At 41.8% G+C, this 24,027-nt stretch overlaps 1 protein-coding gene across 1 annotated transcript in view; it reads right to left on the reverse strand.

Annotated features, from left to right (window-relative positions):
- dnai2b (dynein, axonemal, intermediate chain 2b) overlaps positions 1-24,027 on the reverse strand; it is a 75,327-nt gene that overhangs the window by 5,588 nt on the left and 45,712 nt on the right. The window contains exons 10-13 of the mRNA XM_041217232.1: positions 18,215-18,350; positions 8,385-8,531; positions 3,476-3,700; positions 462-491 (exon numbers count right to left, since the gene is read on the reverse strand). Coding sequence (XP_041073166.1) covers positions 462-491; positions 3,476-3,700; positions 8,385-8,531; positions 18,215-18,350 — 538 coding nt within the window. The remainder of the gene's footprint in view (positions 1-461; positions 492-3,475; positions 3,701-8,384; positions 8,532-18,214; positions 18,351-24,027) is intronic.

The raw sequence follows: 24,027 nt of genomic DNA on the forward strand, positions 1-24,027 counted from the left end.
CCGAAGTTCGCACGGGCCCCTCAAAATCGTACACAACTGGCAAGTTAAGGGGCTTAATGAAGCCTTCAATTAATTTCGGGCGAACTGATCGTGCCCGCCCATTGAAATATCGCAATGGCACGCGTTGACTTCAGCACGTGTCATTTTAAATGCTGACGTGTGGGCTACGCCATCCACACGTCAGCCGGAAAATTCTGGCCTTATTCTTCTAATAGTTAAGAAACAAAGAATAATGATTGGGAGTACAGGTAGAGGTGCAGAAGGAGTTGAGAATTTAGTTTTAGTCTCACAGCTGGTCTGAAACGGAATTTAAACTTTGAGTTGAGCAGTTGGATTCTAACTATGCTAGAAAGAATTCAGCGTCTTTAGACATTGTTCAATTTTGACATTAAGTATCTGAACCAACTTAGAATGTAACCAAACTCTTAGGATACTCATCAAATTCAAAAAGCTTTACTCACCTCCTCTTCCTCCTCTGATAGCGTCTTTTCCTAGAGAAAAAAAAACACAATTTTGTAAACAATTTGATTTAAAAACAAATATACTTGATGGTCTTTCCTGTGCACTGACACTCTAATTTAATTCTAAGGCCAAAATGGTGGGACCTGTCACAGGCGGGACAGAACAGGCGGAGAGGCAGCCAAACATCCATTGACTTTGGGTGGAACTGGAAAATCCCCGCTTAAGGTTTCTGCAAGAAGTACATCAAAATACAAATTATTTATTGTGGAGTATAAAGGGATGGAGGGGTTATTTTTGCTTGAGCAATTTCTTACTATTCTAATTATACACATCAATCATCTGGCCTAGTCAGAGTAAACAATTTTCAGACATGTGCCCACAGATGCCATAATAGCTCACTGTTCCTGTAGGCATTTTGAATAGTTCAGACTGAAAAAGCCTGCCACACCATGTTGTGAACTAGAACAAGGAGCAATATTAAATCATAAATGTTTGCAAGACTGGTCCAGCATTTTCTTCAAACAACTTACAACAAATTTTCCCTGCCTTACCAGCCATAAGTGGTTAATGATTATGCCCTGCTTGAAATCTTTCTACTTCTCAACTGCCAGTGTGTTATCAGACTCTCCAACAGCAGATCCTGAATAACTGTATGTGTATCTCCTCCCTGTCATATGTCGGACTGTATCAATAACAAGCTCATATCAGGAAGATCAAAGCTATCCTATAGGGCCCCCAGCAGAAACTTTCTTCCTTACCAATACTCCACCTCTCTGGCCACTCCATCAAGCAGATCAGATCATTTGTAACTATGCTGTCATGTTCCACCCAGAATTGAGCTTTAAACCCTACATCCTCTTCATCACCTAGAACACTCGCTTTGGATCTCTTTAACATTATCAGTTTCTGCACCTGCCTCAACTCGTGATGCTGATTCTTTCAATGTTCCACTATCATTTTCAGTCTTGACTTATGGTGGTGTCCCATCCTTCACCCTCCATAAAACCCAACATATCCAAAACTGTGCTACACATATCTTGCCCATTACTATATCCTGCTCACCTCTTAGTGCCATTCTTGGAGATCTGAGTTGTTTTCTTAATTTCTCAGTGCATTCCATTCAAAATTTTTGCTTTTGTCTATAAATCCCTTGATGGCCTTGCTCATCCTGTTTTTGCAATATTGTACAATCTAACATAACTTACCATTCTTCATGCTCCATCTTTATGAGCATGCTCTTTTAACACACCATCAATGCCTTCAGCCACTATAATCCTACCCTTTGGAACCCTTTTCCTAAATCTCTTGAAAATTAGATATTATCTTGGAGTCTGGGAGAGGCACTGTTTTACGGTCAGGTAACCCAGAAGAAAGGGTTTCCTTCTGGCACTGCCAGATTTAGCTAAAGAGTCCAATTAACATGTTTTGCCTTTATTTCCTGGCCACAGCCTGCCTGATTAGAGGGTGTCTGGCTGTAAAGTAGGAAAGTCTGCAGAACCAGACCACAGCTGGGAATGGAGAGGAGGGAGGAGAAATCCAGGTCAGGGGCAATGCACCTATCAGGTGGCTGGAGACACTTTGTGGGGGGGGTGAGGTGGGGGCACTGGAGAAACATCGTCCTCAAGGTTGAAGTTTAAAGGGGAAATTAAGTCTGAGGCACTTAGCCTCATTATAATATTTAAATAGTCAACCAGCCTCCTGGGAGGTTTGGTCACGTACTTCCCATTCTGTCTCTGCTGAACCTGCAGGTTGGTGTGTTGAACTTAGGTTGGGGTTGTGGTCAGGTTTGAGAGTTTTAACATTTTAACCCAGGCCAAACCCACCCATATTTGGGCGTTAAAATTCCCACCTCTGGGTCCATCTTTAAAGACATCCTTAAAATACATCTCGGCCATTGAGATTTCAGTCACCTCTCCTCTTTTCACTTCTGGCTCTGTGCCTATATCATTACACCTATCTGCCTTGTGGCATTTTTATATTAAAGATGCTATATAAGTGCAAATTATTGTTGTAGTAGTAAAGTCTTGTCCTCAGTTGCTTCCTGGTCACAACCTGTCTGATTGGAGGGTGTCTGGAGAACATAGCGGTTGTCTAGAGGACATTGCTCCAAGGTACAACATTACATCTGAGCTCTATTGGTCTACAGTTGAGATATTGGTATAGATTTAAGACACTTAACTGAGATTCTTTAACATTTGCAAACTCAAACTGAATGTGAAGCTGGGAATCAAATTTAAAATATACCAACAAGATTCGTGAAATGTGGTGGGAGTGAAGCCTGAAATTTTTAATTGACATACTGAGTCTTATCTCACAAACTTCCTTCTACTAGAGATGAGCCCATAAATGCTAACCTTTTATTATCCACTTTACTAACAGAATTGGAGAAATGAAGCAGAGCAACAACTGGTAGGAAAGTGTTCTGTTCCTCCTGCAAGTGATATTTAAATAGAAAGCCTGCTTCTCAAGTTTGATTCATTTCTAACTGCAGCTTAACTAAATGCAGAAATTTAACACCGATGACTAATGTTGGGGCAGAAATTTCAAGTTTTTCATTATCATTGAAGAAATGTTCCATATAATAATGCCTTTCAGACTTAACAGTGAGCTTAAAGTGTAGATAACAGTAATGCATGAAACAGGTACATTCTATGGACATAAGCCTGGGATGAGAAGATCTAGCTATGTTCATCTGTTAGCTTATGAAAGTTCAAATGTAGATGCACCAACAACTGTTCAAACAAACCCTGATTCCTCTAATTCCGTATCTCCACAGTTGTCCACTACTTGGCAAATTAAGTACTGTTTGGCCACTTAAGAGTTGCAAAAAGAGAACTATTATAGGTGACCCTCATTAACCAGCTTTTAAAATCCCAAAATCACAAAATTGTACAGGAGGCAGAAAATGGATCTCAGCAGCATTCAAAGTTCAATTTAATGGCATTAAGATTAAAAACAGATTAGCACTATCATTTACAAAAGTTAAAAAACCCCTCAAACTCCTTCCACTTACCCTGTCATCCAATTTTTCCGCCTCCATCTCAAATCTCTCTCTTTCTTGTTCAATAGTTTCAAAGAACATTTTCTCAGCTTGCGCAATTTTGTATTCAATAGTTTCCTCCTCATCTTCTTTGTGTTCCACCACTTTTCCTTGTTCAGATTTAACACGTTCTTTTAACCGCATTTCACGTTGCCGTGCTTCCAGAATCTTCTCTCGTTTTGTCTCCCTCTCAAACATCTAAAAAGAAACAAAATAATGCCAAATTTTTATATGATTTTTAAAAATTCCTGTGGGTGTCGCTGGCTAGGCCGACATTTGTTGCCTATCCCTAATTGCCTTTGAGAAGGTGGTGCTGAGCCACATTCTTGAACCGCTGCAGTCCTTGTGGTGTAGGTATGCCCACAGTGCTGTTAGGAAGGGAGTTCTAGGATTTTAACCCAACGACAGTGAAGGAACGACAATACAATTCCAAATCAGGATGGTGTGGCTTGGAGGGGAACTTCCAGGTGATGGTGTTCCCATGCGTCTGCTGCTCTTGCCCTTCTAGGTGGTAGAGGTTGCGGGAAGGAGCTGTCAAAGGAGCCTTGGTGAGTTGCTGCAGTGCATCTTGTAGATGGTACACATTGCTGCCACTGTGCACAGTGATGGGGGGAGTGAATGTTTAATTTACTGGCTAACACTGTCATGGACTAACTTAATTTTCACATAACCTACAACAAACCAAAAAACCTCTTATGTAAAATTTGGAGTTTTTATAAAATTCCAAGCAAAAGATATAAATTTGTATATGAAGCTGCATTCATGCAATGTCAAAATGAGACTGATAAAATAACACCTTATAAAAAGAGAAATCAGTTGTTGATACAAGATTACACTCAGTTTACAAAGGATAAAATACCAGAATTACAGCATCCATTCTTTTTTATTTAACATTAAAAATCTGTGGCTTTTGGAAATATGGTCCATGGAAATAGTAACTTGTTATCCTGTGGGGTAAAGAGATTCCCATTAAAACCATGTATTTAATGTGTCACAATAATTTTGAGATAATCCAAAAGCATTTATCACATCCCAAAGCAGTTTGCAACTTTGGATTAGAATGAATATTTATTCAAAGAGCATGAAATTCATTTGCCCTAATTGTTGGGCTTAGGGCTGCAGTTGACAGTGTGCCCGTGCCCACTGGAAACAGGGTGGGTAAGACGTAAAATTCACCTAACACCTTATTTCCATGATCCTCACACAGTGCCAATGCTCACTTCAGTGCAGGCATCCTCTACACTCTCCAGGGGGCTGAGTAGCATTCTTTAGAAACCACATGCTCCAGATATCCTTCCCTTTATAAAAGGAAAGTTACTGCAATGCTCACTATCCTCTGGCAAAGAAGCCACATCACTCCAAGGGAAGAAAAGGGCTATCAGATTTAGTGACGCTGACCTGGACTCACTCTGCCAAGAGGTTGAAAGCAGAAAGGAGGCCATGTTTCCAATGTGGGCAAGATGTCCTCCCAACACTGATACATAGGCAGGCCTCTGCCTTTGCAGCAGTGGAAGCAAATACTGCAGCCAGTAGCTGCTCCATCATGGGTCCATCTGGCAGCACTGCCATGGAGGTGCCCACCACTTCAAGGGTGTAAAGGATAGGCTCTAAGCACTTCACGATGACCTGTGTCATGGTGGAGCCAGCCTCTTGCATGCTTATAGTCACCAACTGCACTAACAAAAATGCTACATGAACAAGAAAGGTATATAATTCATACATGATAGTTTTAAAGACAAATTTGGGCTGGATTTTGCAGTCAGCGAGGGCCATTCATTGTATTTGCATGTGCCCACAGGTTTTTTAATGTGGTTTTGCACTGTAACTTTATAGGTCTGAGATGGACCTGTGTATCTCCACAACCAGGAATGATAAGTTAGAATAGTTAAATCAATGCCAAATCAGTTACAGAAAATTAAATTGAGGGGGAAAGAAAGATCGAGTTAAGAGGGATAATTGAAAATGTTAAAACAAAATTAAAATCCCCACCAATAATTAAAATCTGAAGGAATGTGACTCCATATGACTGGTAAAAGTTAAATTTCAGTGCCAGAGAGGTTTTTTGGTTGTAATTAGAACTTATCACACCGATAAGAGTCTACTAACACAAGAATGGGCAAACCCAAGCATTTTTTGATGAGCTTAGTGGGTATCTATCATTTAAGTACCACAACTTCATGTTGCTCTATGTGTTTCAATGCTGAATTTCTCAGCTAGATTACCAGTGTAACAAAGCTTCCAGAAGAACAGGACAACTTGTCAGTAACTTCCTGATTTCTGTGTTTAACCCTGCCTCTGCTATCTTTGGAAGTTGCGGCTTGATTTTCATTTTAATAACAGTAGGTGCTGATAGCCTTACCATTATTTTGACCACAGAGTCCTGGTCAATGTACCTTCCAGCAATAAACTGCCTTCAAAAGATGCGCCAGTAAAGCCCACTGAGTAGTACTTGGTGATATTGGATGGGTACAGAGGGGGAATCCTCACGTGGCATATATAATTGGTACGGCAAAAGAGGGTGGATGACTGGTCTAAGTTTTCCCATGCTTTGCAGGAACCTTGAGGCTATTAAATGTTTCCCAACAATGCAATTTCTACAGAACTGAAAAGAAACCATATGGATCTTGAAAGATGTGAATCCTTAAGAACGGGATTCCATGTTTTCCCTCTGCATGATGTAATATCCTATTGTTTATGACAAATACATGAGGAACTTACATTTTTGTTCACTGAAATGAACATATTGTGAACTTCTGAGGTAGGTTGGGACAAACCTCACTCTCACAAAATTCTTACTGTAGTAAGAATATTGTTGGAAGTAAAGACAGATGGTAATATGGAATCAGTCATCAATATGAATTACCATATTCAAATGACTATGAACTGCTTAATTTCAGTTCAATTAGAACATTCAGATAAGCCAAAACAGATCGTGAAAAGCTACAAAGAAATAGTAGATTCCAATAATAAGTCACTTGCCAAGTCCTCAAATATTTTTATCCTCAGTCAGCCGAAAGCTGAACTGGCACTAAGGAGGCAATGCTGAATTTTGTTGTCTATGTCTGCCTTTGTCGCGAGGAAGCTCCCAAGATAAAGAAAATGGGCAACTTTTTCCAGGATCTCACCAGTGATCTTAGTCGATGTGGGAAGTTGTTGTGCTGTGGGAGCTGGTTAGAAAAGGACCTTAGTTTTTAGGGTTAAAAACAAAAAACTGCAGATGCTGGAAATCCAAAACAAAAACAAAATTACCTGGAAAAACTCAGCAGGTCTGGCAGCATCGGCGGAGAAGAAAAGAGTTGACGTTTCGAGTCTTCATGACCCTTCCACAGAACGGTGGAAGGGACATGAGGACTCGAAACGTCAACTCTTTTCTTCTCCGCCGATGCTGCCAGACCTGCTGAGTTTTTCCAGGTAATTCTGTTTTTGTTTTAGTTTTTAGGATGTTTAGTGAAAGGCCTATTTTCTCATATACTTTGGAGAAGGAGTCAACAATGACCTGGAGCTCAGTTTCTGAGTAAACAGGGACACAAGCATCATCTGCATACTGTAGCTCAATGGTTGAGGTTGGAGTGGTTTTGGTTTTGGATTGAAAGCAGCATAATTTGCTGCAGGTGAGATGCAGTATTGCAGTGTGGAAAATGAAGAAGGTTGGTGCAATGATATAAGCTTGTTTGACCCATCTTCACAGAGACAGAGTCTGTGATGGTTCCATTGGTGAGGATCATGGCTTTCAGGACATTATGGAATAGGTGAAGGATAGTGACAAATTTCTGAGGGCAGACAAATTCGAGGCTTCGTGGTTGACAGAGTCAAAGACTTTCGTGAGGTCAAAAAGGGCCATGTATAGCAGCTGGTGCTGTTCCTTCCATTTTCTTTGAATTTGCCCTATCTGAGTATTTGAGGACCAGGACCTCACACCCGAGACTAAGGTCATGGTTTACCCTGCAGCAGCGATCCCTGCACTTCTATATACTTCAAAGGCTTGAATAATCACCAGGCACCTCAAAGCACTGGAGAAGTACCATCAGCAATGCCTTCACAAGATCCTCCAAATCCGGTGGCAAGAAAGATGTTCCAACAGCAGCATCCTCTCCCAAACCAACATGCCAAGCATGGAGGCACTAATCACTCAAAATCAGCTCCACCAGACAGGACATGTTATCTGTATGCCTGACACCAGACTCCCAAAGAAACTGTTCTAGTTTGGTCGGAGCTTGGTCCTGGCAGGACACTCTGAGCAGGGCTGTGGAAAAGCTTTAGAAATGTCTCAAAGCATACCTGAAGAGATCAAACATCCCTGCCGACTTATGGGAGTCCCTGGCTTGTGACTCACCAAAATGGAGAAGGTTTATTTGGGAAGGTGCTGAACATATAAAAATACTTTGTCAGAAACGTGCAGAGATGAAACTGAGGCGTCGGAAAGCGTACACAAATCTCCAAACACCTCATCTACCTGATCCTTTGAGCACCACCTGCTGCGCAGGTGGGAAAATCTGCAGATTGTGCATTGGTCTTAACTTAGCCATCTTAGAACACATTGAACTGGAGTGGAAGCAAGTCATTCTCGATCCCTAGGGACTGCCTAAGCAGCAAACTTCCAAAGTAGGCCATATGAGAATTTTGCCATGGGGGTATCTCATATTTATCTAATCAGGATTATTTCACTATCAAGTATACTGTAGATTTTGTCAAAATTATTTGGCAATATTACCTGCAATTACACTCACTTTTAGATCTGAAGTGCACTCCTTTGAGTTGTAGTTTTACTTAAAATCATTTTTAATGCAATGGATACTGTCAATTTTACACATAAACCTGTAGCTCAGTAGAAACAATTTTACTGCAATTATAGTGATTAAACTCTCTAATTCAGAATACTTACGGCATTTGCAAGTGATTTTTCATTTTTTTGGTAAGTACATAAACCTGATGAGAACTCGAGCAGGGTTGTTGTGCCCAGGAAGGAACCACAGGCAAGTAATCGTCCATTGTCTTGGATACGCAAACTGTACAGAGGTTCGTCACACACCTAGTTGAGTAGGATGGGGAGAGGAAGGAAAGAGAATGTATTTAGAAAAACAGTCAGGATTTAGCAATTTGACAATGAAACATATGACAGTAAAATGGTTGGGGGGGGGATTGATTTCTCCCTTTTTAACCTAACAAAGTATCTAAACCCAACTATCCTTCAATATCAGTATGACATTGCAACGTATGCAGTGCAGAAAGACAAGAGTGCTTTATTCAGAATTTTTCATTCCCATCACGTCACTTTAGAAATAAAAAAGTTCCGCTGCCTAACACCAAATGAAACAAGAGCCTTGAGTCACAACTTTAAAGATTGCCATCATGACAGCCGAATGCGTCCTCATAGTAATTATGTTCAACTAAAACAATTATATCAAATAAACAGCTTACAAGTGGTCAGCAACAAAGTTGTTAAAATGTTAGTACACTAAGAGTTTCATGAAAAATGATCATTTAGGTTGAGAAATTATTAGGTAAGATCAATCAGAATATTGCTTCATGGCATTAGAACAAGAAAATATCAATTGAAGAAAACCTCTTCACTCAATAGGTTTATTACTCTTTCAACAATCTGCCAGTAAGGATGTGGAATCAAAGACATGAGGGGGACTATAAATGTTAGATAATAAGGTTAGAAAGCTGAAGTACTAGAAGGACATACACAAACAGCTGAATGTTCCTCCCTCATATTAACATTTTCGTAGATTGTAATTCTAATAAGAAAATTTAGATCTGATCCTTTAATCCTGCAAAGGTAATTGTGTGGTAGGACTCAGATTCATGTTTCTATTTTCCACATGCTGAGATCCTGATCTTAATTCTATCACTATAATGAGCACGACGTTGATGCCAGGTACTTCCTCATAGGGAGCAAAATAACAGATGACAAGTCAGGATGCTCTGACACTCCAAATATGCAGTTCCAGAAAATGGTTTATAGGAGTCTTATGTCTTGAGATGCAGAAAATATATATATCAAAAAATCCCATTGTTAGCAAACAAAAATTGTTATATTTAACTGAGGAGCAAACCTCCTGTCAAATCTGTTGGCAAAATTTCTTAACTGTGACATAGGTGGTGAGTGAGAGATGGTTCTGCAAAATAATGTACAGGTGACAAAAACAGAATTACCTGGAAAAACTCAGCAGGTCTGGTGGCATCAGCAGAGAAGAAAAGAGTTGACGTTTCGAGTCCTCATGACCCTTCAACAGAACTAGAGTTCCTCTGACATGTCCTCCTTCTTCCTTAACCGAGGTCTTCCACCCATGGTCGTTGACAGGGCCCTCAACCGTGTCCGGCCCATCTCCCGCGCATCCGCCCTCACGCCTTCTCCTCCCTCCCAGAAACATGATAGGGTCCCCCTTGTCCTCACTTATCACCCCACCAGCCTCCGCATTCAAAGGATCATCCTCCGCCATTTCCACCAACTCCAGCATGATGCCACCACCAAACACATCTTCCCATCACCTCCCCTGGCGGCATTCTGTAGGGATTGTTCCCTCTGCGACACCCTGGTCCACTCCTCCATCACCCCCTACTCCTCAACCCCCACCTATGGTGCCTCCCCATGCCCACGCAGAAGATGTAACACCTGCCCTTCACTTCCTCTCTCCTCACCGTCCAAGGGCCCAAACACTCCTTTCAAGTGAAGCAGCATTTCACCTGCATTTCCCCCAACTTAGTCTACTGCATTCGTTGCTCCCAATGCAGTCTCCTCTACATTGGAGAGACCAAACGTAAACTGGGCGACCGCTTTGCAGAACGCCTGCAGTCTGTCCGCAAGAATGACCCAAACCTCCCTGTCACTTGCCATTTTAACACTCCACCCTGCTCTCTTGCCCACATGTCTGTCCTTGGCTTGCTGCATTGTTCCAGTGAAGCCCAACGCAAACTGGAGGAACAGCACCTCATCTTCCGACTAGGCACACTACAGCCTTCCGGACTGAATATTGAATTCAACAACTTTAGGTCTTGAACTCCCTCCTTCATTCCCACCGCCTTTCTGTTTCTTCCCCCTTCCTTCTGTTTTTTCCAATAATTTATATAGATTTTTCTTTTCCATTATTTTAAAATCTTTTATGCCCCCCCACCCCTACTAGAGCTATTCCTTGAGCGCCCTACCATCCATTCTTAATTAGCACATTCGTTTAGATAATATCACCAACTTCAACACCGCTGTGTTCTTTTGTTCTTTTGTCTATGACATCTTTTGATTATCTGCTCCTATCACAGCTTGCTTGTCCCTACAACCACACCCCCCCTCCACTTCTCTCCCCCCACCCCCCACCTTAAACCAGCTTATATTTCACCCCTCTCCTTGGATTCACCTAGTTCTGTTGAAGGGTCATGAGGACTCGAAACGTCAACTCTTTTCTTCTCCGCCGATGCTGCCAGACCTGCTGAGTTTTTCCAGGTAATTCTGTTTTTGTTTTGGATTTCCAGCATCCGCAGTTTTTTGTTTTTATCTATAATGTACAGGTGCTCCATTTCACTGTATACACAGTGACAGTAACCAGTCTGCATGTGCTATGCCCCATATAATGAAAACTCTTGACCAGACCATGTGTCAAGAGGGTGCAGAACTATGACAAGCCGCTTTCCTACAGGAACAGGGGGGGAAATGTAAGAGTGAGCCATACTGGGTCATATTTTGTAGCTTGAAGAACTGCATTATTAAGAGGTATTTGCAGAATCTATGAGAGCAGGCTATTATCTCGCCTTCCCAACAAGAAAATGGTCAAAATGCAGAGTGACACACAGGCTAAAAGAAAACACCTTAAAAAAAACAGTGATGTCACCTAATACTTTGCTTATGGAAAGAATCCTCATTAAAATCTCAATAAAAGATGATAGTTTGTACTTGGAGGCCAGAATTACTGCGCCATTAGTTGCAAACTCCAAAACAAAACCCTTGTGAGTTCATTGTAACAATAGATTGGCATGGGATTTTACTTAGACTGGACAGTAAAAATAATCAGAGCATTCGTGTAACCAAATTTATGGAACAAAACTACCATTTAAAACAAAGAAAAAGTACCTAAAATGCGTAATCTAAACATGTAACGAAAGTGTTAGAAAAGAGTTGTGATTATCTAGTGATAATCAAGACAATGCACTTGCACTATTGATACACACATCATGAGATCATCCTTACAATGAATTATAAAATTGTATTTTGCACAAACCCATTACAATCACTTGCTGTGGTTAAATTGAAAGAAAATTATATTAACTCTGATGCTCAACAATTATTAGGAATTTCAAACTGATAAACAGGTTATTAGGGTGATTATCTAATTGAGATTATGCCAAATAAAAGCAAAATACTGTGGATGCTGGAAATCTGAATTTAAAACAGAAAATGCTGGAAATACTCAGCAGGTCAGGCAGCACCTGTGGAGAGAAAAACAGAGCTAACGTTTCATGTTGATGACCTTTCATCAGAAATGTATGCTAAACATGCGTTTTTAGGATTCACAAACAAATCTTGGTTAAGTCAAGTGGTTCTGTAGCATTGAACATGGCAGCCAGGGAGACAGGCATAGACTTTGGTGGGTGTGAAGATATTTCCCTTCATGTCTTACAGAGTTATGGGACAAGTCTAAAAATATCCTCCCCCTTTGAGGATATGCACCGATTTCTGTGTCTTTTTCATGTTTGTTGGCTTTCAAAGTTTTATTTCTTTTTTTAATGTGTTCTTTTCATGGGGTGTGGGCATTGCTGGCAAGGCCAGCATTTATTGCCCATCCCTAATTGCCCTTGAGAAGGTGATGGTGTGTTGTCGAGGGAGCTGTCAAAGGGAGGTGTCAAAGAGAGCTGTCAAGCCACCAAGGCATTTAAATCTTCAAATATTTTTTAAACTGTCTGCAGCATTGAAAAGAATTAGTGCTTGATATTTCACTCAGTCTGTTAACATAAAAAGTGAGACTTGCACTCCGGGGAACAGCGAGAGCAGCAGGGCTTAAAAAATGGAAGGGAGAGTGAGACTTACACTTCCAGAAACAGCAAGAGCAGCAGGGTTTTTAAAAAAGGCAGTGAGAGTGAGACTTACACTTTGGGAAACAGCAAGAACAGTGGGGCTTAGAAAAAGGCAGAGGGAGTGAGATTTGCATTTTGGAAAACAGTGAGAGCAGCAGTGCTTATAAGGACTGAAAGAGCGAGGCCTGCAGATAAAGCAGTAGGGCTATCTGCCACCATCTGTAACCAGGAGTCAGTCAGAACACGTGTTCTAAAAGAAAAATAATCAAGGTGTGACATCTCAGGGAAGCAGATTGGTGATTGGTGCGTATTTTCTATTTACCCAATTGAAACTAGGGACTTTTCAATCAGGGCAAGTAGAAATTTAATTGAAATCATAAGAATATAAGCACAGGCAGGACTGGAGGCATTAATTAAAATTTAATTAGTAAAATAATTAATTAATTAAAACACTATTAAGATGGCAGGGCAGGTGATATGTTGCAGCTGCAGAATGTGGGGGTTGATGGACACAAGGATGATCCAAGGCAAACACGTCTGCAGCTTTACTGAGCACTTTGGTTCAGAGTAACTGAGCTGGAGGCCAAGCTACAGACACTGTGATACATCAGGGAAGGGGAAAGTTACTAGCACTTTGTTCCAGAAGGCAGTCAAACTCCTTAGGATAACCAAAAGACCATAAGGCATAGGAGCAGAAGTAGGCCATTCGGCCCATCAAGTCTGCTCTGCCACTCAGTGAGATCATGGCTGATCTGATAATCCTCAACCCCACTTTCCTGCCTTTTCCCCATAACCCTTGATTACCTAACTGATTAAAAAGCTGTCTATCTCAGCCTTGAATATACTTAACGACCCAGCCTCTACAGCCCTCTGTGGTAAAGAATTCCACAGATTGATTACCCTCTGAGAGAAGAAATTCCTCCTCATCTCTGTCTTAAATGGGTAATGCCTTACTCTGAGATTATGCCCTCTGGTCCTAGACTCTCCCACAAGGGGAAACAACCTCTCAGCATCTACCCTGTCAAGCCCCCTAAGAATCTTATATGTTTCAAGAAGATTGTCTCTCATTCTTCTAAACTCCAATGAGTACAGGCCCAACCTACTTAACCTCTCCTCATAAGAAAATCCCTCCATTCCCGGGATCAACCTAGTGAACCTTCTCTGGTCTGCCTCCAATGCCAGTATATCTATCCTTAGATAAAGGGATCAAAATTGTTCACAGGATTCTAGGTGTGGTCTAACTAGTGCTTTGTATAATTTTAGCAATACTTTCCTATTTTTATACTCCATTCCCTTTGAAATAAAGGCAAACATTCTATTTGCCTTCCCTATTACCTGTTGAACTTGTATGTTTTCTTTTTGGGATTTTATAGGGTCTTCTTATTTGGTCCCTGGTTCAGGAACAGGAGGGTGTGATTATGAGTGAGGTTGGTATGACGACCCAGAAGAGAGAAGTGGAGGAGCCTCAGCTTTTGCAGTTCTCCGACAGGTTCAAGGTTCTTGCAGCTTGTATGGACAAAAACAGGGGCTGCAGGGTGGATGAGGAAACTGACCATGGCATAATAGTACAGGAAACCATTCTAGCAGGGGGAGTTAACAAGAATTACTGATAGTAAGGGACAATATAGTCAGGGATGAGACACAGTTCAATGTAGCCCAGAGTGAGAGTCCAGAAGTCTGCACTGCCTGCCCAGTGCCAAGGTTCAGGGCATCTACCTTGGGAGCGAGAAGAACACGCAGTGGAAGGGAAAGGATCCAGTCATCGTGGTCCACATAAGTACTAACAACATAGACAATGCTAGAAAAGAAGTTCTGCTTAGGGAGTATGAGCAGCTACGGGCTAATTTACAAAACAGATACTCAAGATTATTACTCAAAGATAATAACCTCTGGATTATTATCTGAACTACGAGAAATTTGGTGTAGGGAAAATAAGATTAGAGAGTTGAATGTCTGACTCAAAGATTGGCGTGGGAGAAATGGGCTCTGATTCATGGGGCACTGGCACCATTTCTGGGGAAAGTTGGAACTCTACCATTGGGACGGTCATCACCTGAACCATGCCGGGACCAGTGTTCTGGCAAGTTGTATAACTAGGGTGGTAGACAGGGCTTTAAACTAAATAGTGGGGGCAAGGGATCAAGCGATGGAAGATGTGATAAATTAAAGGAAGAGGACAAGGCATGAGAGCAAGGTAGCAATAAGGGTAATAATAATCAGAGCGTGGCAGGAAGGGTCACAGGATACAAACCAATACATTAAGCCAGCAGATAAGGCTAGAAGTTGCAAAAATAGTAAAAAGACAAACTAAAGGCTCTGTATCTGAATGCATGTAACATTTGTAAAAAATGGATGAATTGTCAGCTCAAATAGAAATAAATCTGTATTGTCTTATAGCTATTACAGAGACTTGGCTGCAAGATGACAAAGGCTGGGACCTGAATATTCAAGGGTACATGACATATTGAAAGGACAGGATGCTTGAAAAAGAGGTGGGGTAGTTCTGTTAATTAATTATGACATTATTACAACAGTAAGAGATAAGTTTAGTTTTAAGAATCAAGATATAAAATCAATTTGGGTAGAGATAAGAAATAGTAAAGGTTGGAAGTAATCACTGTAGGATGGGGAATACAGAAGAAATAATAGGGCCTTGTGAGAAAAGTACATTGATAATCATGGGTGATTTTAATCTGCAAACAGACTGAATGAATCAGATTGGCAAAGGTAGCCTGGAAGATGAGTTCATAGAGTGTTTTCAGGACAGTTTCATAGGGCAACGTATTCTAGAGACATTGAGAGAGCAGGATATTTTTGCCCTGGTAATGTGCAACGACACTGGATTAATTAACAACCTCATAGTAAAGATGCCCCTAGATAGATGATCATAACATGATTGAATTTCACATTCGGTATGAGGGAGAATAGCGTGTGTCTAAGACTAGTGTTTTAAACTCAAATAAAAGTAATTATAAGGGTATGATGGCAGGTATGAAAGTGAACTGGAAAATTAGGTTGAAGGACAGGTCAATAGAGATGCAGTGGCAGACATTCATCAAAGATACATTCCAGTGAGAAAGAAAAATTCTAGGGGAAGAATGCACCACCCATGGCTAAGTAAGGAAGTTAAAGATAATATCAAATTGAAAGAAAAAGCAGCCGACTCCTGTGATACACACCCGATGACACTGCGTGTCATTTTACGCCACCCCCATATGCTGAACAGAAGATTCTGGCCAAAGGATTCTTAGGCTGTGGAGTTCTCTTTCCCAGAGAGCAGTGGAGGCAGGGTCATTGAATATTTTTAAGGCTGAATTAGATAGATTCTTGACTGACAAGGGAGTCAAAGGGTATAGTGGGTATCCAGGAAAGGACAGTTGAGGGCACAATCAGATTAGCCATGATTTTATCAAATGGTGCAGCAGGCTTGAGGGGTCAAATGGCCTACTCCTGCTGTTAATTGCTTGTATATTTATATGTATGTATGAGCTTCTACCATTACAGGACTAGTGCTGCATGAATGATTTCACAATCTATCATTAACATGTTGGATGCCAGTCATTTCACAGTTTGATTGACAGCTCCAGTGCTTATGAAGTCTTTGGAGTGGGACTATGAATACAAATTCTTCTTCTTTTAAGGGATTGAAGGAAGTTAAATGTAGTGAATGGGTGTAGCTATCAATAAGAATTTTTTTTTTCAATAGCGAATTTATCAATAGACACTTAAGGATTTATTTAATCTCAGCATCGGTCCTGAGGTCTGCCCATGTGAATGAGTTGGCAAGGAGAGTGTGGTGGATGGAGGGCAAGGGTTGGCATGAGTTGGCACTAAATTGGCATAGGGACTATAAAGGGCAATGGAGATGGATGGAGTGGCATAGATTGGCATGGGTGGTATGAGGGGCTATGGGGGTGGGTAGAGAGGTATAGGTTGGCATGGGGGTATGAGGGGTGATGGGAAAGGGCAGAGGGGCATAGGTTTGGCATAGGGGCTATAATGGGCTATGGGCTGAGTGGAGGGTCGCAGCTTGGCATGGAGGGTATGAAGGACCATGGGGACAGCTGGAGGCATGAGGTGGCATGAATTGGGTGAGGCACAAGGTGGGATGGAGAGTGCATAAGAGGGGTGAGGGCTGGAATGCTGTTTTTGGTTTTATTACTTTTTTCACAGTGCCTTGGCACCAAGGTGGGCCTTTTTGCCCAACCCACTTCTGCACCCGGCTGTTTGATGCCTCTAAGCTGTTTCCAGGGTTGGCAGGCAGGACTCCCATTTCACCCCCTAACCCTCTCACCCTAGAATGAAAATTTGAACATCTGGGCACTTTTTCCTGGATTTGGTTTGTGGAGCCGTGAATTGTCCCTGACTTCGTGCTTCCAACTCGGGACTGAAAATTAAGGCCATAGTCCCGACAAGTACCTCATGTTTTAAATCTGATTGCAAAACCCAACAAACTATGAGTGTACAGAAGTTGTCTGAGTAGTTGATGTTTTCAATCTTTCTGTTGAAAACAGCTATGAATGCATTGTTAGGGTTTCCAAATATTTAACAGTTGACTAATTACATAAAACATTGTAATGAATCTTACTGCAGTAACCACTAAACTACAAGTAATGCCTGCATAGACAGGTAGGCAGGTTTGACAGCAAGTGAATGTGAATATATATGAATATGACTAAGTTGCGAGAGGGAGCACTGTATCTCAGAACAAAACCATTCTCTGGTCTAATTTAGAATGCTTCAATTCATTTTGAGTTAAGCAGACATTGCACTCAAATCCACAATGTAGCTACAAGATGAGGTCTCCACTGTTTATATGGCCAGGTGGCTTCTCAGAATGTTTTTAAACCTATCGCAAAAGTTCTAAAGCATAAAAATTATTTTACTGTTTTGGTAACAACATTTCTTCTGAGTCACTCATGCTGTAACAGTCACATCATTGCTGGGGAAACCTTCCCAAGCACTAGTTTGAGGTCCCAGTAATTCATATCATAGTCTTACATCTTAGCTTAAGTAGCTGTCGGGATACTACAAATGGGAGTATTAACTAAGGAAGGGAGGGATAAATTGGCCATAGTCCCTGCTCCTGATCAAGTCCTGACTGGAAAAACCTCAAGATCAATGGTCACAAGTGAGTAATGGAGGTACCAGAAGACTGCCTATGAAACTGTATCAGAGTGCGTTTCAGGAGAGGAGAAAATTAAAAGCAAAAATAAAAATACCTGGAAAAACTCAGCAGGTCTGACAGCATCTGCGGAGAAGAACACAGTTAACGTTTCGAGTCCATGTGACTCTTCCGAAACGTTAACTGTGCTCCTCTCCGCAGATGCTGTCAGACCTGCTGAGTTTTTCCAGGTATTTTTATTTTTGTTTTGGATTTCCAGCATCCGCAGTTTTTTGCTTTTATCTTAGAGAAAATTAAAGGATATGGGGTAGGTTTTGTGAAAAAGGAAAATGTGAAAATCACCAACATGATTGCCTCAATATTGCCAGGCTAGGAAGGGAAGCCAAAGAGAAATATTAACCAAGGTTCCCGATCTTAATTGGTATCCAGAGTTCCCTGCTGGAACCTACATGGGATAGATCTTGATTTTGTGCAATTGTGTAAAAAAGGTGATAAGCAAGTCAGCAGCCCATTTCATATCTTTCCCAATTTTTATTTTAATTTGCAGATATGCAAACTATTACAACAGTCAATCACAGTACCTTAATGCTGAGCGTTGGTTCACTATGTTTAAATAACAAGTCCCATGTATCCACAGTTCCATCTAATTTGGTTGTGAAGAAAACAGATGGCCTTACAGGGCTCCAACAACCATCTGTCAGATTGGACATGTGGTATCTACAACAAAAAAACATCAGAGGAAGTTTGACCGATTAATTTTAAAGAATATTCTTTTCTTCATTGAAGCAAAATATCTGTAACCCACAACCCACTTCCTGAATAGCTGAAAATTAGACCAGGATCCAAATACTCTTGAGTCTTGGCCTGTTCTGATAACTTCTACATGGCCTTGTCTGAGATGGACCTTCTGCCCACCTAAGAAGTGATGCAATTGGGAATTGTAGTTTTCTCATTTCCAGCCTGGCAGAAGAGCAGCATGTTGGTATGGTAAGGAAGGCGAGGTGTACTGGCCTACCATTCAGTAAAAGTGGGGCCCCTTTTCTGGGTCTAGGCTCAAGTCAAGATTGGAAGAAGGATTGGTAGTAAGGGGTGATAATATCTTCTTCAGAGCAGAACAATCTTGGTTTTCAACTTCAATCTTTTGCTGTTCTTTATGTAAACTTCAGTGGCATAGCTGCACAAAGAATCTTTAAAACAAAACACTGTTAACTTCAGTAAAGTTTAGAAGGTACTGATTTAGTATAGGGAAGAGCCTCATGTAGCAGGGTTGCTGACAGCTAAAAACTAAGGCTCCCTTGTAGAAGCAGATCACTGAAAGCCAGGTTCAAATAACTTCGGATGAGATTACAGAATCACTTCTGATCCTGTACAAAGTTGCTGAGTAACACCTTATACTGATTCTTCTTTCAAGAGAGGGAATGAACAGTTCGCAACTCTTCGATACCATCTGCACATAAATTGAACTTTACGAGATTGAAATAAAAATATTACTGTTGTAACAAAATTCCTACAAGACTGAAATAATCTATTTAAAATTAAGGTGGGGATAAATAAAACACACTAGTTCGATGAGTTATAACATTGTTATCCCACCTCTGAAATCTAGTTTAAGATCCTGTCTAACAGATAGGATATTTTCTGTGCTCAGCTAAATTAAGCTGGGCTGTTTCAACCAATTTCTTGCTTAGCAAACTAATGTGGGAAGTAAACATCACAGCAGACAAGTACTGACTTCTCTCCTGAGGCTGCTAATTCAGCATAGAAATATTTTAAAATTACGTCCAGCTCCTTCTGAGCTTTTGTGCTATCAATGATTGTGAAAAATAAACCGTTCCACTCCCCAACTTGGCCACACTCATTCAATCAACACAACATCTATATGTGGTTATTGTTAGAAAAAAAATGACCATAGTTAAACCATAATTTACAGTAACAACTTTAATTATCCTCTCTATACTTTAACCCTGTTCTCACCTCAAACAGCCAAAAAGTACCCTCAAAGCTATTCTATCTGTTGTGTAAAAGCAACATGATAGTCTCCGCAGTTGCTGTAACAAAGTATCAGTGGGATACAGTTCAAAATGACCAAACACGCATCAATAATAGCTCCATGTAACATTACCATGTCCTTTTCTTCTTATTATCTGTGCTCCCATTTTCTGAAAATTTATACAGAACATAATGATGCCAGCTGTACAAAAAAAAGCATAATTTAGACCTGACAGGGCCAACTAATTTTCATTCAAAGGAGAGAGACATTCACTGTGCCACAAAACAATTGTCAACATATTTTTTCGATGTGGAGAAAGTTAAATCTAATCAAAGCAACGACAAATTTGAATGTCTAATTACTGAAGCCTGATTCAACCCCTTTACTGCCATGCCATGAGTTGTCATAAAACCCTTAGTGTTGCATGAGTTTCTCACAACTTTAAGTTTGTTGGGTTGCCATTTCACATGCATGTTATTTTCAGGGTGCCACAGAGAACATTTATTCCAAATTTCATGCAGGGCTGAGGCTGAATTTTCTGCTCCTGTTGGCAGCAGGTTTGTTTGGCTGCGTGGGTGGACAATCTGGCAAGAAGGCGAAAAATCGATCTCATGTCGTCGTAAAACCAGTTTGCGATTGCTCCACCCATCAATGGCAGGCCATGTTACCCGCTGCCACAGGTCAGGAACCTAATTTCAATACTTTAGCATCTCATTATAAGACCTGCTCACTGGAATCATCCCCCACACTGGATCATCCGGGCAGCACACCGACGTGTTTCACAACTGTATATAAGCGGCGTGCACCTGGTGAGTTGCACTTCACTCAGACTTCAAGGTTTATTTGCCTATCTTGCTTCAGGCAGCACTCAGAGCCAGGCTTTGCAGGCAACACCACATCACTTTTAGGGGGGCTCACGGGCAGGTCTCTAACTACCAAACCAGCCATAAGGCGGGGATAGCTTTTCAATGGCTGCAGGGCTAGGGCTTGCTTGGGAAAGGGAGACAAGTGGCCTCAGGCAAGGGAAGAGGCCGCAGCGTGAAGGCTTTGGGGAAGGAGGTATCCCAGGCTGTGAGGGGGCACATGTTGATCTGCGCAAGTGGCCTCAAGATGATGAGGGCTGAGGAGGCAGTCTCTTGAGGAGATGAGGCCAGATGGACATGTGAGGGTATGTGTGAGAGAGAAGTGATGATGTCCCTTGAGCTGGCAGTGAGTGAGATGCCAGAGAATGTGTGATGGCCTTGTGAGTGTATGAGTTTAGAGTGATGAGATGGTTGCCTTACCCTGTGGCACGGAGATCATTCATCATTTTTCTGCATTGGATGGCCAACTTCTTCTGTGCAGCATTGGCACTGACCACCACTGCAACCTCCTCCCAAACTGGAGTGGTGAGATTGCTGGACCTCCTGCGACCAGAGCAGGGGTAGAGGACATCACAGCGGACCTCCCAAGGCATTCCAGTGAAGTGTCACTGAACTCTTCTTGGCTTTCAGGGCCGTATCTTCAATGGAACAGTCCTGGGCTGTAAGCATTGAGAATTGTGTGCATGGCTGCAGTTTAGATATGGCACCTGGAGTGATGAAACAGTGAAGTAATGGAGTGGCAGGTGATTCAGAGGCTGCCCGCCAGCGAGACGATGTATTTCCTGTGGCTGCATAATTAATGAGACAGGAAGTGGATAATATGGTGCGAAAACCTACCATTGTGGCCGATGGGTAAACTGTCAGTTTTCATGCCCACTACTGCAGTTAGTGCAATTCTGGAATAATTCCGTTCTGAGTGTTTAACTGAGATTTGGCTAAAGGATACTTAAAGGTGACTCCAGTTATCTGATAGTAATTGTGTAAATAGTGCTCCCAAAGTCCATTTGAACATAGATGGTTAGGCCATATTTGATAATAATTGGAAGAAACATAGTATTGCCATTTGGAACTCAGTGCAGCACCATTTGTAATGATTCTTGAATGGAATTTAAGCAAGTAACATCAGGGGAATCTTATGCAAAATGATAGTTCATAGCAAAATCTGAGCAGCAGTTTTAGATCACAAAACACAGCAGGAGGTGACTCAGCGACAACAGTAAAGAAAGAGAAAACTTGTATTTATATAGTGCTTTTCACAACCTCATGATGTCTCAAAGCATTTTGAAGTGTAGTTACTGTTACCATAGAATCATAGAATGGTTACAATACAGAGGGGGATGGAAGGGTCGAGAATCAGAGGACACTGTTTTATGGTGATTAGCAAAAGAACAAATAGTAATATGTGGCAAAACTTTTATATGCAGCAAGTGGTTAGGATCTGGAATGCACTGCCTGAGAGTGTGGTGAAGGCACATACAATCACAGCTTTCAAAAGAGGATTGCATAAGCAACTGAAGGGAAAAAAATTGTAGGGCCACTGGACATAAGGGGGAGTTGGGGGGGCAGTGGGGTTAGCTGAATTCCCCTTGTAGAAAGTCAGCACAGTCATGATGGCCGAATGGCTTCTTTTCATGCTATAACCATTCTATGATACTATAACTCCAAGTTCTTTCTAGAGTTGCTATCATCAAGAATAGACCGACTCTTTCCACTTTATAAAATCTGAGTCTTAGACAGTGTCTGTTAGCAGGTTATTTGGCTGCACCACTACTGCTAAGGCCAACAAATCAATGATTTCAAGTGCAGACAGATGGAAATTGGAAAAGAAAAATTAATGAAATGAGAGACTATACTGTAAAATGCAATGATTCACAAGACTCATATGACAGCCATCTAGGTATTATGCAGGTAGTCACGGGTTCAGATCCAGTTGACGGAATCATCCCAGATTTGAACAAAGTGCAGTAGCGCGTGGGTAAAATGATGTTTTACCCACTGGCCGCAATGATGGGTTTTCACTCCGTATCATCCCAAACCTGCATTACTTATGCATTCCTGGGAAACACACCATTTCCATGATGGGCAGGCTCTCATTCGCCCGCCACAACATCACCTTGCCACTTCATCATGCCGGGCGCCATATTTAAAGTCCAGCCATGCGCACACATTTCAGCGCTTCCAGCCCATAACTACTGCAGGGAAGATGTCCACGAAAGGCGAAAAGACTGCAGGCCTCAGGTTTAATAACGTGTCACTGGAGTGCCATTTGGACGTCGTGTTGTCCTCCATCCCTGCTCTGGCTGCAGGACGGGCAGCAGTATTGCCAATCCAGCATGGCAGGTGGTGGCAGCGGTGATCAGAGCCAATGCCGCACTGAAGAGGATGGCCATCCAATGCAGATAGAGGATGAATCACCTAACCATGCAGCCAGGGTATGGCAACCACCTCATTGCTCTAAACTCACATACTCAAGCCCATCATACATTCACTGGCATATCACTCACTGCCAACTCAAGGGACATTACCACCCATTCTCACACACATACCGTCACATCTCCATCTGGTCTCACCTCCTCTGGAGACTGCCTCCTTAGCTCTTATCATCTTGAGGCCGTCTGCACACAATAATGTGCGCCCTACACACACCCTGCGATACCCTCCTTCCCCAGTACAGCTCTCATCCTGCAGTCTCTTCTGTTACCTGAGGCCACTTCTCTCCCTTCCCCAAGCAAGACCTTGCCCTGCAGCCATTGAAAAGCCACCCACGTATGGCTGATCTGGTAGGTAGAGACCTACCCATGAGACCACCTAAAAGTGGTGTGGTGCTGTTGGTGAAGCCTGGCACTGATGACTGCGAGTGCTGACCGAAGCAAGGTAGGCAAACAAATCTTGAAGTCTTGAGCGAAGTGCAGCCAGCCGGGTGCATGTCGCTTATGTGCTGTTGCGAAACATGTCGGCGGGAAGGGTAGGCAATCCAGTGGGGGGGATGAGTCCAGTGGGCTGGCCTTATAATGATAGGTTGATGTATTACAATGAGGTTCCTGACATCCAATAGCGGGAAATGCGACCTGCCATTGGCGGGCTAAACGGAAAATCGCAAACTGGTTTCACACTGTTGTGAAACTGATCACATCATATTGTCCACTTATGCCACCGAACACGCCCGATGCCGGCAGGCACAGAAAATCCCAGCCAGTATCTACTTTTCCATGTGGATTTTAAACTTTTGTCCTATGTATCATTGCAGTTCAATTTTCATGTGCACATACTGCCATTTCACATAGCTCCTCTGCTCAGCAGAAATAATTGAACTGAAGGTTGATTACTGGTGTTTAATTAACAGCTAATGTGGGATTCATTCAAAATATGCATTTATTAGATACAAATTAAATGACTCACATTTTGATCTTTAATTTGAACTGAATTTTCCCTATCGTTCACTACATGGTTTTAAGATTCCATAATAATTCGACTCCTTTCAGAGGGACCTCAGAAGTGGGCAAAGGTCTGTCAATTTCAGTGTAAATGGACAGTTGGGGCA

This window comes from Carcharodon carcharias, chromosome 22 (assembly GCF_017639515.1).
Source record: "Carcharodon carcharias isolate sCarCar2 chromosome 22, sCarCar2.pri, whole genome shotgun sequence".
Lineage (NCBI taxonomy): Eukaryota > Metazoa > Chordata > Chondrichthyes > Lamniformes > Lamnidae > Carcharodon > Carcharodon carcharias.